Raw genomic sequence first — 13503 nt, 5'->3', positions numbered from 1 at the left:
TTGCAAAATCGAAAGGTTTTTCAACGTTGATTCAACCATGGTACCTGACGTTGTTTCAACGTTGAATCAACGTTGAAATGCCGGCTGGGTTGTAGCTGCAGATCTTAAACATGCACAAATTGTTACAGAACACACTAAAGAAAAGGAAAAATAGAAATTGTATTAAATGTCCCCTTTTACTTACTTTGTGGGCCTTTGGTGAGAGTTCCATAAACCCTTCTGATTGACACAGAGCGGCTGTTTACGGAGTTAACGCTCAGCTGGTGCTGGTTAACCTGATTATCATCAGAACCACTTAAGCAGGAAAGATGTTGCTGTTTTTTAGTGACTGAAGATGATTTCAGGATGGCTGCTATTGATGTTTGTGGCCACTGCAATGGCAAATAATGGTAAAATTCTCATAGTGGTAGACAGTAACGGAGTAGTTTTACTTCATTACTGTAAATACATTGTTCAAGTATTTGTACTGTACTGGAGTAGTTTTATTTTGAGTAACTTTTACTTCACTAAATTCCAATGCATAAGATCGTACCTTTTACTTAACTACAATTCATAAAACATATCGATACTCCTTATATCATGTGCTCCGACATGTAGAAGCGGTGTCTGATTCAAGAACAAACTTTTAAGTGAACCTTTTAAATCGGTTCGCAAATGGCATCAAACGATTCTTTCAAGAATAAGAATGATCCTATTGCAGCTGTTCTCAAGTCGACAACTCCCTGATTCAAATGAACCATTTAGTGTGAGACTCCAGTGAACTGCTGAACTCCCAACCGGGAGATCTTGTGAGCACGCGCTAGTGATGCTGCTAAAAGTAACTTCACTAATATCGAATTTTTTGATTAATTATTGTAACTGAATCCTGAGGTCAAAGCTGTCAATTTGTTTGTGAACTAAATCTGCTGTACAGGGTAATCTGTTCAACTCCACTGAAATGCTTTATTGCAGACACATCAACAACAGTGTTTCTATATTTTAGGTAAAAAAACTAAACGTTAAAATAAGATTAAATAAAATAACTATTTGTACGTTCAAATTCCTCGCTGCCGTAACGTTAACCGTTTTAGTTTGTTTTTATATTGTTTGGATTAACTAGCCGAGTAGACTTTTTATTCACAACCATACTGAAAATAAGTAAATATTGTTAGCTGATGTTAACAGTCTAGCTAACAACCTTGCTGGTGCAACGTTGATGTAATTTTAGCTATAAAGTAAAAATGTGTGTGTAATATATATATATACCACCTATAAATGACATCTTGGGGGAAAAAAGAAAGGATGTGCTGTTCAGAGCATTGTAATTATCAAAGTGGGAAGTGATGCCCTCTGGGGTCATTAGACCAGGGGTGTTTTTACACCACAGACAAGGTTTGAGAAGGGGCAAAATCATTATGAAAATATATTTTTATATATTTCTTCTTAACGTCAGGCCACATGTAGCCTATTTTTTTTTTTCTTACTAGTGAAAATCAGATGTTCGAATTATCTCCAGGAGATCGCAAAGAAAGCTCCATAGTGAACATTATTTCATCACTCTTGTCAATTTAGTCCATATCAACAACAAACATCTTTTGAGCTGTGTGTGTGTGTATATATATATATATATTATTATTATTATTATTTTTTTTAAGTAGCCTATATAAAATTGCTTTTTTTCTTTTTAAGTACATAAGTTCTTTTGATCTCACTCGAGTTAAACTGAAAAAGGAGTGCTTTTAATTTTACTGGTGTAATATTTTATTATACCATCTGTACATTTTACTCAAGTAACCTGCTTGATTTGTGTACTTCGTCCACCACTGGTTAATTCTCATCTCATTCTGTCTCAGTATTCACTAACTGGAGTGGTTTGCATTTAGATTTGACTGTAGACTGTGGCAGCGGCAATTCAGTCACTGTCCGCTGGAGACCCAGACTGGATTCATCTCAGAAGCTGGATCCTTCCAGAGGTTTGTTGGGAAACTGTCCGCCGAGCTTCACAATGTCCGATGACATGCTGATCTTCTACGCGTTACTACGAGACTGTGGCTTTCTCAAGCAGGTACATGAGTGTGATTCAGAGATTCACCCGGACGAACCATCTCGCTGATTCTCTTCCACCGGTCTGACAGGTAACTGCAGACAGCGTGACGTACTCCAACATGCTGATCTATGACCGACAGCCGGAGCTGCCTTTCATTTTCCAAAGGGTCCAGTGCGTCTATGACTCGTAGGTGATGAGACAGTGGTACACAAGACCTCTCCAATCCGCAGTGTAAAGTGCAATTTATGCAAGAGCTATTTATACCTAGTGGCTAGTTCTTACCCCTAAATGTAGTTTTGCCTTCACAAATCTGTCTGTGTTATTGAGCGCTTCTCTGTTTGCCGAGATAATCCATCCATCCATCTCACAGATGTAGCATATCAATATGCTGATTAGACAACATGATAATTGAACAGGTGTGCCTTAGGCTGGCCACAAAGGATAGAAATCTTTGCATTCAGCTCATGAATAATAGGGGCAAAAACAAGTGTTGCGTTTATAATTTTTATCAGAATAAAGTGTGTATATTTATCCTAGAATGTTGTTCCAAATGCATCAATGCAAAAAGTCACCACATTCATTACTGATGTTGGATATGCAAACTGGGGAGAGAGACTCAATAGTAGCCTATGTTACAGCAGGTGCAACAATTTTCACACATGACATCACTGGTGGGAGGGGCCCCATCTCATTCTTGGAGGGTCTTCATAGAAATCTGGTGTGCCACTGTGATAGCACACTGGATTCTTGATGGCGCGGTGAGATTAAGCTTTCATTCAGTCTTTGAGCTTGTTTTCCACAGAGCTGTAAGCAAGATGACCACATTCAGCGCTGTGGAAGATGAGAAAGAAGGACTGGTGACCTTCAGCATGGAGCTTATGAACAGTTAGTGTTAAACTCTCATTTACATCACTCCTCATCTTCAGCACTCATTCCTTGATTTATTTTCTTTGTAGACTTTCAATAAAAGTAACAATCTCCAAACTAATTTACAGACACTTCACCACAATCCTCATGGATTTAATTCACATTATAATCGGTGAATATCCTTTTTCACTTGTCACATTGGGTCATTCTGGTATTCAGTGCCTTTTTGTGTCCAGTGTAAAGATCATGCTCGTACTGTACCTTTAAAAACTTCTAAAAACTGTGGCTTAAAATGGTGAGGAACATAAATGTTCAAGTTGTCTCGCACATATCCCCATTTGAACTTTAAGCATAAGGAAGTTGATGACATTTTACAGCATTTTAATCCACCAAATATCACAACCTTTCCTGTTTTATGATAAGGCACAAAAGAATACCAGGAATTAACTCATTATGAAAGTAAATGGGGTACAGATGCAGTTTCGTGTGGCGATGCTCTAAATGTGTATATAGCCCTAAAATCAACATCAGTGTAAGTAGTTAAGACCTAAGCAGAGAGTGCATGTGCTGCTAAACTGTCACGCATGTACACCTGAGTTCATCATGTTCCGGAAGATAACGACTCCTCTACTGATGATCTGCAGGTGATTTCAGTGCCCCGGCTCCGTCTATGAGGTTCCAGCTAGGGTCTATTATTCCCATCAGAGCCACTGTGGAGTCACCGAGCCACAGGCAGCTGAAAATCTACATGGAGAGCTGTGTGGCTGCAACAGATGCCAACATCAGCCGCGCCGCTCAGGTGCACCCCATCATCGCCAATGTCGGGTAACCACATGTGGCTTTCTTCTCCATTTACTAACGTCCTTCACCTAATTTGGTGTTCCAAGCCTTTATAAAACTATACAATCACAAAATATCAGATTCAATCTTTGTGAACCTGTTTTTTCAATTAGCAATGGTTCTGGGTTTCATTCTGGAGTTTAGGCACCTCAGTTTTTGAGTGAAAAAAGTTCTTGCAAGATTATTCACCAAAAAAAAAAAGACTTCTGTCATTCTCGGATCAATGTGCTAACTGTGAAAGAAAAGCTAAATAATCCATGTCTGCAATGAACCAAATAAATATTGTTCACAAATGTTCCAAAAAATAATTAAGCATGGGAATAGATTCTTTTGAAACTTAAGTTCAGTGTGTAGACATTAGTTATATTTGCTTTAATTCATGTTTTATCCTGCTCGTGAGCCTAATAAAGGGTTCTGGATGTGCATAACAACCATATTTAATTTTGACAAATTAAAAGAAAACTAGTTTATGAAGCTTTTAATCCAAGATGTAGCAATAAGATACAGGAGACTTGGAATCAATTTTTTTAGGCCAGTCATTTGAGTAACAAGGTGTAAGTTTCATAAATCACATTTATTTGGAAAAATGTTATACTTTTTGTGTGGGCTAAATCAGTCAGAATAACCCAACATAACATGGGCTCATGTTTATGTGTATTTAATGATGCTTGTCGTTTGTAGGTGTTTGATGGAAAGTAAATCCGGAAACTCCAGTTTTCTGCCGAGGCGTCATCCTGCTGAAATGCGTCTCCATCTCCAAGCCTTCAAGTTTGCTCTTGGACAGAATGTGAGGGCTGCGCATTCAGCTTGTATCATGATGTTATGCGTTTTGTTTGTCATTCTCAGTTGGTCAGTGTTTTTCCATGGCAGATTTTCCTGCACTGTGATCTGGAAGCGTGGGATGTCCAGTCCATGGACAGGAAGATGTGTCACTACAGGCAGCAGCAGCGCAGGTCAAACTAATGAACTTGAGGTTCTGGATCTCGCGCAGACTCTGAGCAGCTTGTTGTGTTGAATATTTTTGACGTGTGGTTTGTGGTAGATGGGAGCTCCTGGATGATCCATCCCAGAGCTACGTGTGCTCCTGCTGCGAGTTCTCATGCTTCTGGAGGATGAACTGCACAAAAGGTATGCCACTGAATGTTCTGCCACCAGGAGCGTCTGATCTGTGAGGCATTACCATAAACAATTGGCATGATTTTCTCCACGAGGCTTGTCGGCTCGTAAAGTTCTGGGGCCGTTTGTGATGGAAGGTGAATCTCGGAGCGATACATCTCTGGACACACAGTCTAGTGCTGAAGGCGGTCTGTGCTCTTCAATCGGATGTTTATTAAAGGCCGTGTGACTGAATAAGTTTGACGTGTGTTTGTTCTGGATTGTGTAGGTCTGACTGTAGCTCTGCTGTGGCTGTTGGTGGTTTCTGTGACCGCAGCGCTGGTGACCATCATGGGAGTTTTGGCCGTGAGCTACTACCTGTGTTTCTGGAGAGGAGGACGCTTGGGCTACAGGCCCATCAGAGATCTGCTCACCAAATACTGATTATTAGCTTTAATAAATAATAATAAAGATAACATTTAATGTTATTAAAATAGCTGGTTGCAGAGTTTCTCATTCTTTTGTTAGTGCTGTTGTCCAACAGGGGGCGCTGGATCACCGATTATCAAACGATCTCCTCTATCCTTTTCTCTCAGTGACTGATATCTGCGTAAGTTTGAGCAGATAGACATGTAAAAGAAAAGCAGAGTGCTTGAAAAACTGGGTTTAAGAAATCTTTGCAAATTCATAATTTGTTGTTGCTTGATTCACATCAAGCTTTTCCAAGACTCTGTGAACACTGATTCTTCAAACAGTTAAAATAAGAAATACAGTAGGCCTGTATGAGTTTAAATCTTTATTTTTGGTCTTGTATTTAAGCTGGTCTTATTTTGAGTCATACTGATGCCTCATGATGAGTATGCGGAGATCTACTTTTTTTTTTTATTTTTTTTTATCCACTTTTAAATTCATGCTAAGATAAAATTATGAAAAGCTGAAAAGTGCCTGTAAAAAAATTCAAAACAAAACTGACTTCATAAACCGACTGGTTATGTAAAATGATGCTGTGCAGGTCATAAGGCACTACAATATGAGATGAGTCTCTATGGCGTTTGGCTGCTGTCTGAGCTCTGGATTCCGGTTTGACGTCACTGCGTCTCACGTTGCTCTCAAACATGAGTGTTTCTCCTCTTGGTGGCCCCAGGGCTGAATCTCTCACTCATTACAATAATTAGAAATCAGCAATTGGCGGGTTTGAGAAGCACAGAGGTACTGTGAGAGTAATGTTTTAATTTGCCTGAGCAAACGCAGGCCCCTGATCACATCCACAAACACTCATTATGAGGAGCCTCCAGCAATATCAGGTCACATTAGGAGGCCCAAGGAGACAAAGGCCTGATGAATTGAATTAATTTGTAGAAGCTTGTGATGGAGGCTTTGTTCGGAAAGGCCACACTGTTCATCTGTCACTTACATGGCTCTTTGATTCAGGCAGGAGTCGCCCACACCTCTACATGCTTCGAAAAGCTCAATGGTGACTGATCTTCTGTAAATATTCAAAGAATAAAAACATTTGTTGACCTTCATGTCAACAGATGAAAATCCATAGTTGATAGTTTCTTGTAGCACATAAACTTTGACAAAGCCTCAAATTAGGTTTACTGTAAATTCAATAAAATATCAAGTAAAAATGATCTTAGCTGGGTATAAGGCTTAAATAAATGGCATAGTATTTTAGGACGGGTAACTTGATGTTCTTTACATCTCTGAGGATTTTAATGTTAACTGTCAGTAATACAATAATTAATAATAATTCTTTACATTTATATAGCGCTTTTCTAGGCACTCAAAGCGCTTTACATAGACAGGGGGTATCTCCATCCACCACCAGTGTGCAGCATCCACCTGGATGATGCGACGGCAGCCATATTGCGCCAGAATGCCCACCACACACCAGCTTACTGGTGGAGAGGAGACGGAGTGATGAAGCCAATCAGCGGATATGGGGATTGTTAGGAGGCCATGATGGTCAGAGGCCAATGGGCGAATTTAGCCAGGATGCCGAGGTCACACCTCTACTCTTTTCGAAAGACATCCTGGGATTTTTAATGACCACAGAGAGTCAATACACTGGGAGTCTGGTTCAGTTCTACGGCCTCATTTATGAAACACACGATCGGATTGATCATAAATGTAATTGAGTTTATATAGTATACATAAATGTGACCCTGGACCACAAAATCAGTCATAAGTGTTACTTTTTCAATTTGTACATCAGCTGAAAGCTGAATAAATAATATTTCCATTTATGTATGGTTTGTTAGGATAGAACAATATTTGGCTGAGATGCAACTGTTTGATAATCTGGAATCTGAGGGTGCAAAAAAATCTAAATACTGAGAAAATCATCTTTAAATTTGTGATATACTTAGGGTAGGAAATTTGCAAAATATCTTCATGGAACATGATCTTTACTTAATATCCTAATGATTTTATGCATAAATTATAAATCGATACGTTTGACCCATACAATGTATTGCTACAAATATACACCAGTGACTTAAGACTTTTTGTGCCCCAGGGTCACAAATACGGAACTAATCAATATTTATAAGGGCATAATCATGCACATGCCAACCGCAGTAGCCTACCATGCAGTAATTAAATGTATTTACCATTGTTTATAAAAAACTAAAACATGGAATTAGAATATGCATTAATATAATTATATGCACAAATGAGCACTATTTTAACTGTTTTAATAACTAAAATGTTCACATTTATTGGGGTCAGTTGTGGGCTTATACTGGATTACAACCTAAAACTGCTTATAGATGAACTGTTATTGATCTGAATTTAACGAACACTGAATTTAATAATGACACTACTGTCTTTTAGAGCTGCTTTACAATAGAGTCCTGACTCTCTCCATAGTTGAGTTTCCATCAGATTGTTATTTTCCTGTTTATCTCTGTGAAGCTGCTTTGACACAATCGGTAATGTATAAAGTGCTATAGAAATAAAGGTGAATTGACTTCATTTACAGTCATTTTCCAGTACAGTGTTGTCAGGTCTAGAATGTTGGTCTTCTTCAGGATTATCTTTTTTTTTTTTTTGGTTCTTGTTACATGGATTCATTCACAAATCAGCTGTGAATCTCAGAATGTCATGTTCATAAAACAGCTTACAGGAAGGGCTTGACTGTTACACAAACAAATAATGCTCAGTTCAGTCCCCAGCATCTTTCATGTATGTACAGTATTTGGTGTTTTTTCATTTGTGAATTATATTGCGTTCAGTGTACAGATTTAATGCATTATGCAATTTTTGCATTCCCTGGCAATCAAATAAAGTTGTACAGCATGCAGCCATGATATTTCCTCCTGAATTCTGATCAATTCAAGTGATCACAGAAGATAAAGTACACTGTATGGAGAGATTAGGAAATACTTCTTATACAATTCAGGTGTTTCAATCAGACATATTTCCATTTGTGTGTAAAATGAAGCAGCTAGTCATACAGTCTGCAGTTACAAACTTTTGTGTAAAAAAGGGTGATTATGAAGAGTTCAGTGAATTGAAGCATGGTAATGTGATAAGATGACAGCTTTGCAATAAGTCAGTTCATAAAATTTCTTCCCTGATATTCCACATTCAACTATTAGTGGTGTTATTAGAAATTGAAAGAGGCACATGGTGTGTAAAAGTTGTCAATGCTCTGCTGATTCCAGAGGTGAAGAGTTCAAAACTTCCACTGCATTAATATCAGCAAAAAAACGTTGCACCGGGAACTTCATGGAATGGGTTTCCATGGCCGATCAAGTTTTACCTCACCGTCCAGACTGCATTGGGCTGGCAGTAAGGTTTGGTGGAGGAGGAATAATGGACTGGGTTTGTTTTTCAGGGGTTGGGCTCAGTTCCTCACTTCCAGTGAAGGGAAATCTTAAAGCTTTGGCGTACCAAGATATTTTGGACAATGCTATGCTTCCAGCTTTGTGGAAGCAGTTTGTGTAGGAGCATGACTGAGCCCCAGTGCACAAAGCAAGGTCCATAAAGGCATGGTCAGATGAATTTGGTGTGGAAGAACTTGACTGTCTGCACAAAGCTCTGACCTCAACCCCATCCAGCACTTTGGGCTAAACTGAATCAGTGATTGAGAGACAGGCCTTCTTGTCCAAAATCAGTGCCTGACCTCACAAATGCTATATTAATGGATGAGCAAAAATTCCCACAGAAACACTCCAAAATATTGTGGAAATCTGTCCTAGAAGAGTGGAAGCTGCAAAAGAGGGACCAACTCCATATTAATGTCTATGTATTGTCACGGGGTGAAGAACCACTCGACAAGAGGTACGTGAAATCAAAAGCCCCGGAGGGTGGGTTTATTGAAAAGTGAAGGGTGCCTGGTGAAGTGTCCTGATCTGCTTTACGCTGGTTGGTGCTCCCCGTGTGCTCTCCGTGCTCCTCTGTGCCAATCAAGGGGAAAGTGGGTGTCCAGACGTGCTCCAAAGGGTGTGTGCTGTCGGTCACTCGCTGCTTTCTGTGGGGATAGGAGAGAGGGATTAGTCCAGCTTTGCGTTCTGTTTGAGAACCTCTTCTCAGTGCAACATGTGCTGCTTTTCAAGGTGCTGGCTGATGGGGAGCAGCTGTGACCGATCAGCCGGTGACGAGGGCGTGCAGGTGTTTTGGTTTGGTTTCCAGGGCGACGCTGATTCCTCTGGGAGTGCTCGTCACAGTATTTAGAATGCAATAAATCTCCTTCAAATTCCTGTTGGTGTAATTGCCATGGGTTCCAATGTACCTTTGTCCAAATAGTGTACATTTCCCACGTGACAACCAGGTGAAAATGATCCATCTTAGATGACCACTTGTGAGAAAATCAGTTATAAACAGGAGCTAGGAAAGGCTTTTTGTAGTCTGCAGGGCTTTGCAGTCTTGACTGGAGCTGTTCCCATACCACACTGAGATATTGAGTCAATACACGTTCTATGGCCCCTGAATAGAAATTTTTCAGGATTGCTGGTGAGACCCTGAATTTCCTCAGCTGTCGCAGATGGTACATTCTTTGCCTGGCTTCATTAACCTGTTATTGAACAGTGAACACCACTACTCTCTGCACCGGGGGATCTTGAACGAGCCTTTGTTTGTATTCTGGTGTGAGGAAAATGGCGGCATGGTCTGATTTGCCAAAAGCCAGTAATGAGTGGGCTATGTAGGCATTCTTAAACTGAGAGTAGCAATGATCCAGTGTATCCGGTCCTCTGGTTGGACAGGATACATGTTGATAAAAGTTCGGCATGACCTGCCTGCGGTTGGCTTTGTTGAAGTCCCCAGCGATGATAAGAGCAGTGTTGATGTTTGTTGATGTTGCTGCTGAATGCATTGTGAAGCTCAGACAAAGCTCAGACAAAGCCAAGCCAGTGTCTACTTGTGGCGGGATGTAAACAGCAGTAATGATGATCGATGAAAATTCCCGGGGTAGATAAAATGGATGGCAAATAATGGATAGATGTTCCAGATGAGGCGAGCAGGAGTGTGACAGAGTGGAGATATTCCTGGGGCCACACCATTTCTTGTTAATCATGAAACTCACTCCTATACCTTTGGATTTACCAGCCTCAACTGTTATATTCCCTTATGTCCAGTTGGAACCTTATTCTGGCTCTAAGATCGTCCATCTTATTCTCCAGAGATTGGACATTGGCATCCTCCAGAGGAGGACTGTGAGCTCTTGGAGGATAAAGTGTCCAGGTTAGTGAAGCGGTGTCCTATGTCTAAAAGTGTTCCTTTGTCGTAAATGATTAGTGCAGACATTGTGTGTTAAAAGAGAAAGCAAAAGAAAGTAAAAAGGTAAATGAAAGCACAGTCTTAGTGGAGTGACCTGGACGGCGTCCAAACTCGGCAGCACCATCTTGTATCAGTCAGCATCTCAGACATGGTCAAACAGAGGATGAGCACTATTAACAGAAATTATTAAATGAAGCAAACAAACTTGTAGCAAAATTTGGTAGTTCGGTATGTTGTTTCAGGGTTGGCATCATCTGAGGTCCTCTGAGGGGTTGGGATAATCTCTTCTCAGGTGTTCTGGATCCAATAAATCCAAAAGCAGAGGGAGTGTTGGTCATCATGTTGCCTACAAGGTGGTGTTTCTGAAACACATGCATAGCTGTAGTTCAGACATGGGTTGGATTTGAGATGGACCTTAAAACTGACCTTGACCATGTCTGTGATGCTGAGGTGTGTCTGGGCTTTGGCCGCAGTACAGAGAGCAGGAATGATGTGAACCTAGTCGTCATACAAAGATCTGCTCAATCTCAGTCCAATCCACCCTCCCTCCATCCTCACAGCCATGTCATCATAGAAAAATGTTTCTTTTCTTTTCTATTCTTTTTTTTTTCCCCTACCATGTTTATTGGTATCATCTGTTGATATATTTGCTTTCAACAAATTAATCTGTTGTTTAAACAGAATACCTAAAAATTCCCCTTTTTTTAATAGTTCAGTTGAATCATGAATGAACAGGAAATGTAATTTATACCATTACAGTGTTGATAAATGTTATGCTTGTTATTTGTCTATATTTGTCTTATTTGACTAAAGTTAATGGATTTTTTTTTCTTCAGCACAGGTTTTGTACTTCTTTTTGGAGCTGATTGATTGTTATGTCTCACTGATCTGATCTTGTTGAGGACATTATAGCCTGCAGTTTTGAGTACATTTTGCCAGAATTATCAACAAATAAATTTAATATTAGTTAATATTTTTAACTCAAAAACTGAAGTACATAAGCTCAGATCAATGAGACCTACAATTAATCAGAATTTAATTTACAAGCATTTTTTAAAAGGTGATCATTTTTGACCAGGAAAAAAATAATACACAAAAAATTATATCTGATCAGCAGTAGCTTTATTCAGGAGAAGGTGAGTATGGACTCCATGTTGTTGGAGCAGTGCTGTGTCTTTGTGAAGTGGTTGAGAGAGGTTCTCGCGCGACCACAATGCTATAATTTTCCCTGGCTGGATGATCGATGAGCTTGTGTTAGACTCTGTTCATTATAATGCGCGCCATCTATTCTTCTGCCAGACAGCCACTTTTTCCAGGAAATGCCATTGAGGTGTTTGGAGTCTGTATGAGTGTATATGAGTTTGTGTGTGTGCAATGGATGTTTGGGATGTTTTTGATTTGTTGGTGCACTAAACTGTTTTGATGGATTATACACATATTGAGGACAACATTTTTGTATAAACTTAGAATAAAACTTGCAAGATTGCAAGCGTCTCTAATATCACAATGCAATGAGATAATTATGCACTAGTGTAAGAGATCTTTTGTTCTTTTGAAGTTTCCAGTGTCAAATGCTTGATTGAAGTCACAAATGTTATAAAACCGCATTAGTCAAAATAATAAGCATGTTATGACTCCCTCAACTCGGGCTCATTCTGTGGCATTAAGGAGAACCTTTGATTTACCAGAGAATGTATTAGCTCTGAAACTCCCCAAAACATGACTGGACTGCTGCTTAGCAGAGACCTTTCCAGACCTGCTGGGCATATTAAACAAGATGAAGAAACTACAAATGAATTCTGTCATGTTCTTGAAGCAGTGAGATCGATATGTGCTATGCTCAGCTCTAATATGTCTGACACATTGCTCTCTCTCTCTCTCTCTCTCTCTCTCTCTCTCTCTCTTTCTCTCTCTCTCTCTCTCTCGTTTAGCAATAAGAAGAGGCATGATGCCAGAATCCTTTTCACCAGCAGAGCAAGTTATCAGATACAGCTGGGCTTTACAATGCATTACGGAAATAACTATAATTTGGCAAATGGGATATGAGCTTTGTTCTTATCACAACACTGATTGCTCCACTGAAGTTTATAGCATTTGGGTCAGGCCTCGCAGGACTTCAGTTTATTGTTCTGAACAGCCCTTATATAAAACCAGCCTTATAACTGCATGATCCAAATTAGTCCTGATCCATAAGACTGCTGTTAGTGGTTTATCAGAAACTGAGTTTAATATATACTGTGAGAACAACCTGATACCTACAATAACTAAACACAAAATTATGATGCGGATTTCAAGAACTGACCAACTAATAAGATGTTTGACTTGAACCAAGATTTTGGTTTGATATAACCTACTTATTTTATCTTATGCAGGGTACTGAAAGGTTTCTTTGTTCGCCATGTCCACATGTGTTTGTGTATTATTGTGATCAACAGCTGCATATATTGTAGATCACAGGTTTCATTTGTACTACAGGCAATTATCAAAGATGTAGATGGACTCTTGATATAAAGGAACATTATTTTACATTGTGTGGAACAATTATCATGGTGGCTTGAATATCATCCATGTCAGAGGCAAAAGAACAATACAATTAGCCTTAATTTTAAGCTATATAGGCTCCAACATCAGGATCTCATTTGCAAACAATATAAAATAATCACATCCTATAATAATGTATTTTTTTATTTTTTATTAATGCAGAACACAAAAGAGCATACAAAAGTATAAACATACATCACATAATATCAACCATAAAAAAAGAATAAATTAAAACAAATCCTATAATAATGTATAACTGAAATTTTTAGTGTGTCAAAACGTAAAAAAGAGTTTAAAAGACAACACCCTGTTGATCAGCAGCGCTACTAGTGGCCAAACCGCGTCATCACCGCAGATTCTCCAGCGCTGCCGTAATCCCTGATCACATGACCACAAACACATACACA

General features: G+C 39.3%; 1 protein-coding gene across 1 annotated transcript; it reads left to right on the top strand.

Annotated features, from left to right (window-relative positions):
- Positions 1-284: 284 nt before the first annotated feature.
- LOC127993067 (zona pellucida sperm-binding protein 3) lies at positions 285-5324 on the top strand. The gene is made up of 10 exons (XM_052591694.1): positions 285-389; positions 1863-2044; positions 2115-2212; positions 2829-2911; positions 3538-3718; positions 4415-4520; positions 4604-4686; positions 4776-4861; positions 4945-5037; positions 5118-5324. Exons 1-10 carry the CDS (start codon positions 335-337, stop codon positions 5270-5272), a joined length of 1122 nt encoding a protein of 373 aa, XP_052447654.1. The 5' UTR covers positions 285-334; the 3' UTR covers positions 5273-5324.
- Positions 5325-13503: the final 8179 nt, after the last annotated feature.

Source organism: Carassius gibelio, chromosome A5, assembly GCF_023724105.1.
Source record: "Carassius gibelio isolate Cgi1373 ecotype wild population from Czech Republic chromosome A5, carGib1.2-hapl.c, whole genome shotgun sequence".
Taxonomy (NCBI): Eukaryota; Metazoa; Chordata; class Actinopteri; order Cypriniformes; family Cyprinidae; genus Carassius; species Carassius gibelio.
This window is presented reverse-complemented; position numbering and strand designations above follow the sequence as displayed.

Bases quoted from the DNA above. Each gene is read 5' to 3' on its own strand.
- LOC127993067 (XM_052591694.1), top strand. From the start codon at position 335: ATGATTTCAGGATGGCTGCTATTGATGTTTGTGGCCACTGCAATGGCA. The intron at 390-1,862 runs GTAAAATTCTCA...GTTTGCATTTAG, and splicing joins CACTGCAATGGCAAATAATG to ATTTGACTGTAGACTGTGGC. The intron at 5,038-5,117 runs GTCTGTGCTCTT...TGGATTGTGTAG, and splicing joins ACAGTCTAGTGCTGAAGGCG to GTCTGACTGTAGCTCTGCTG.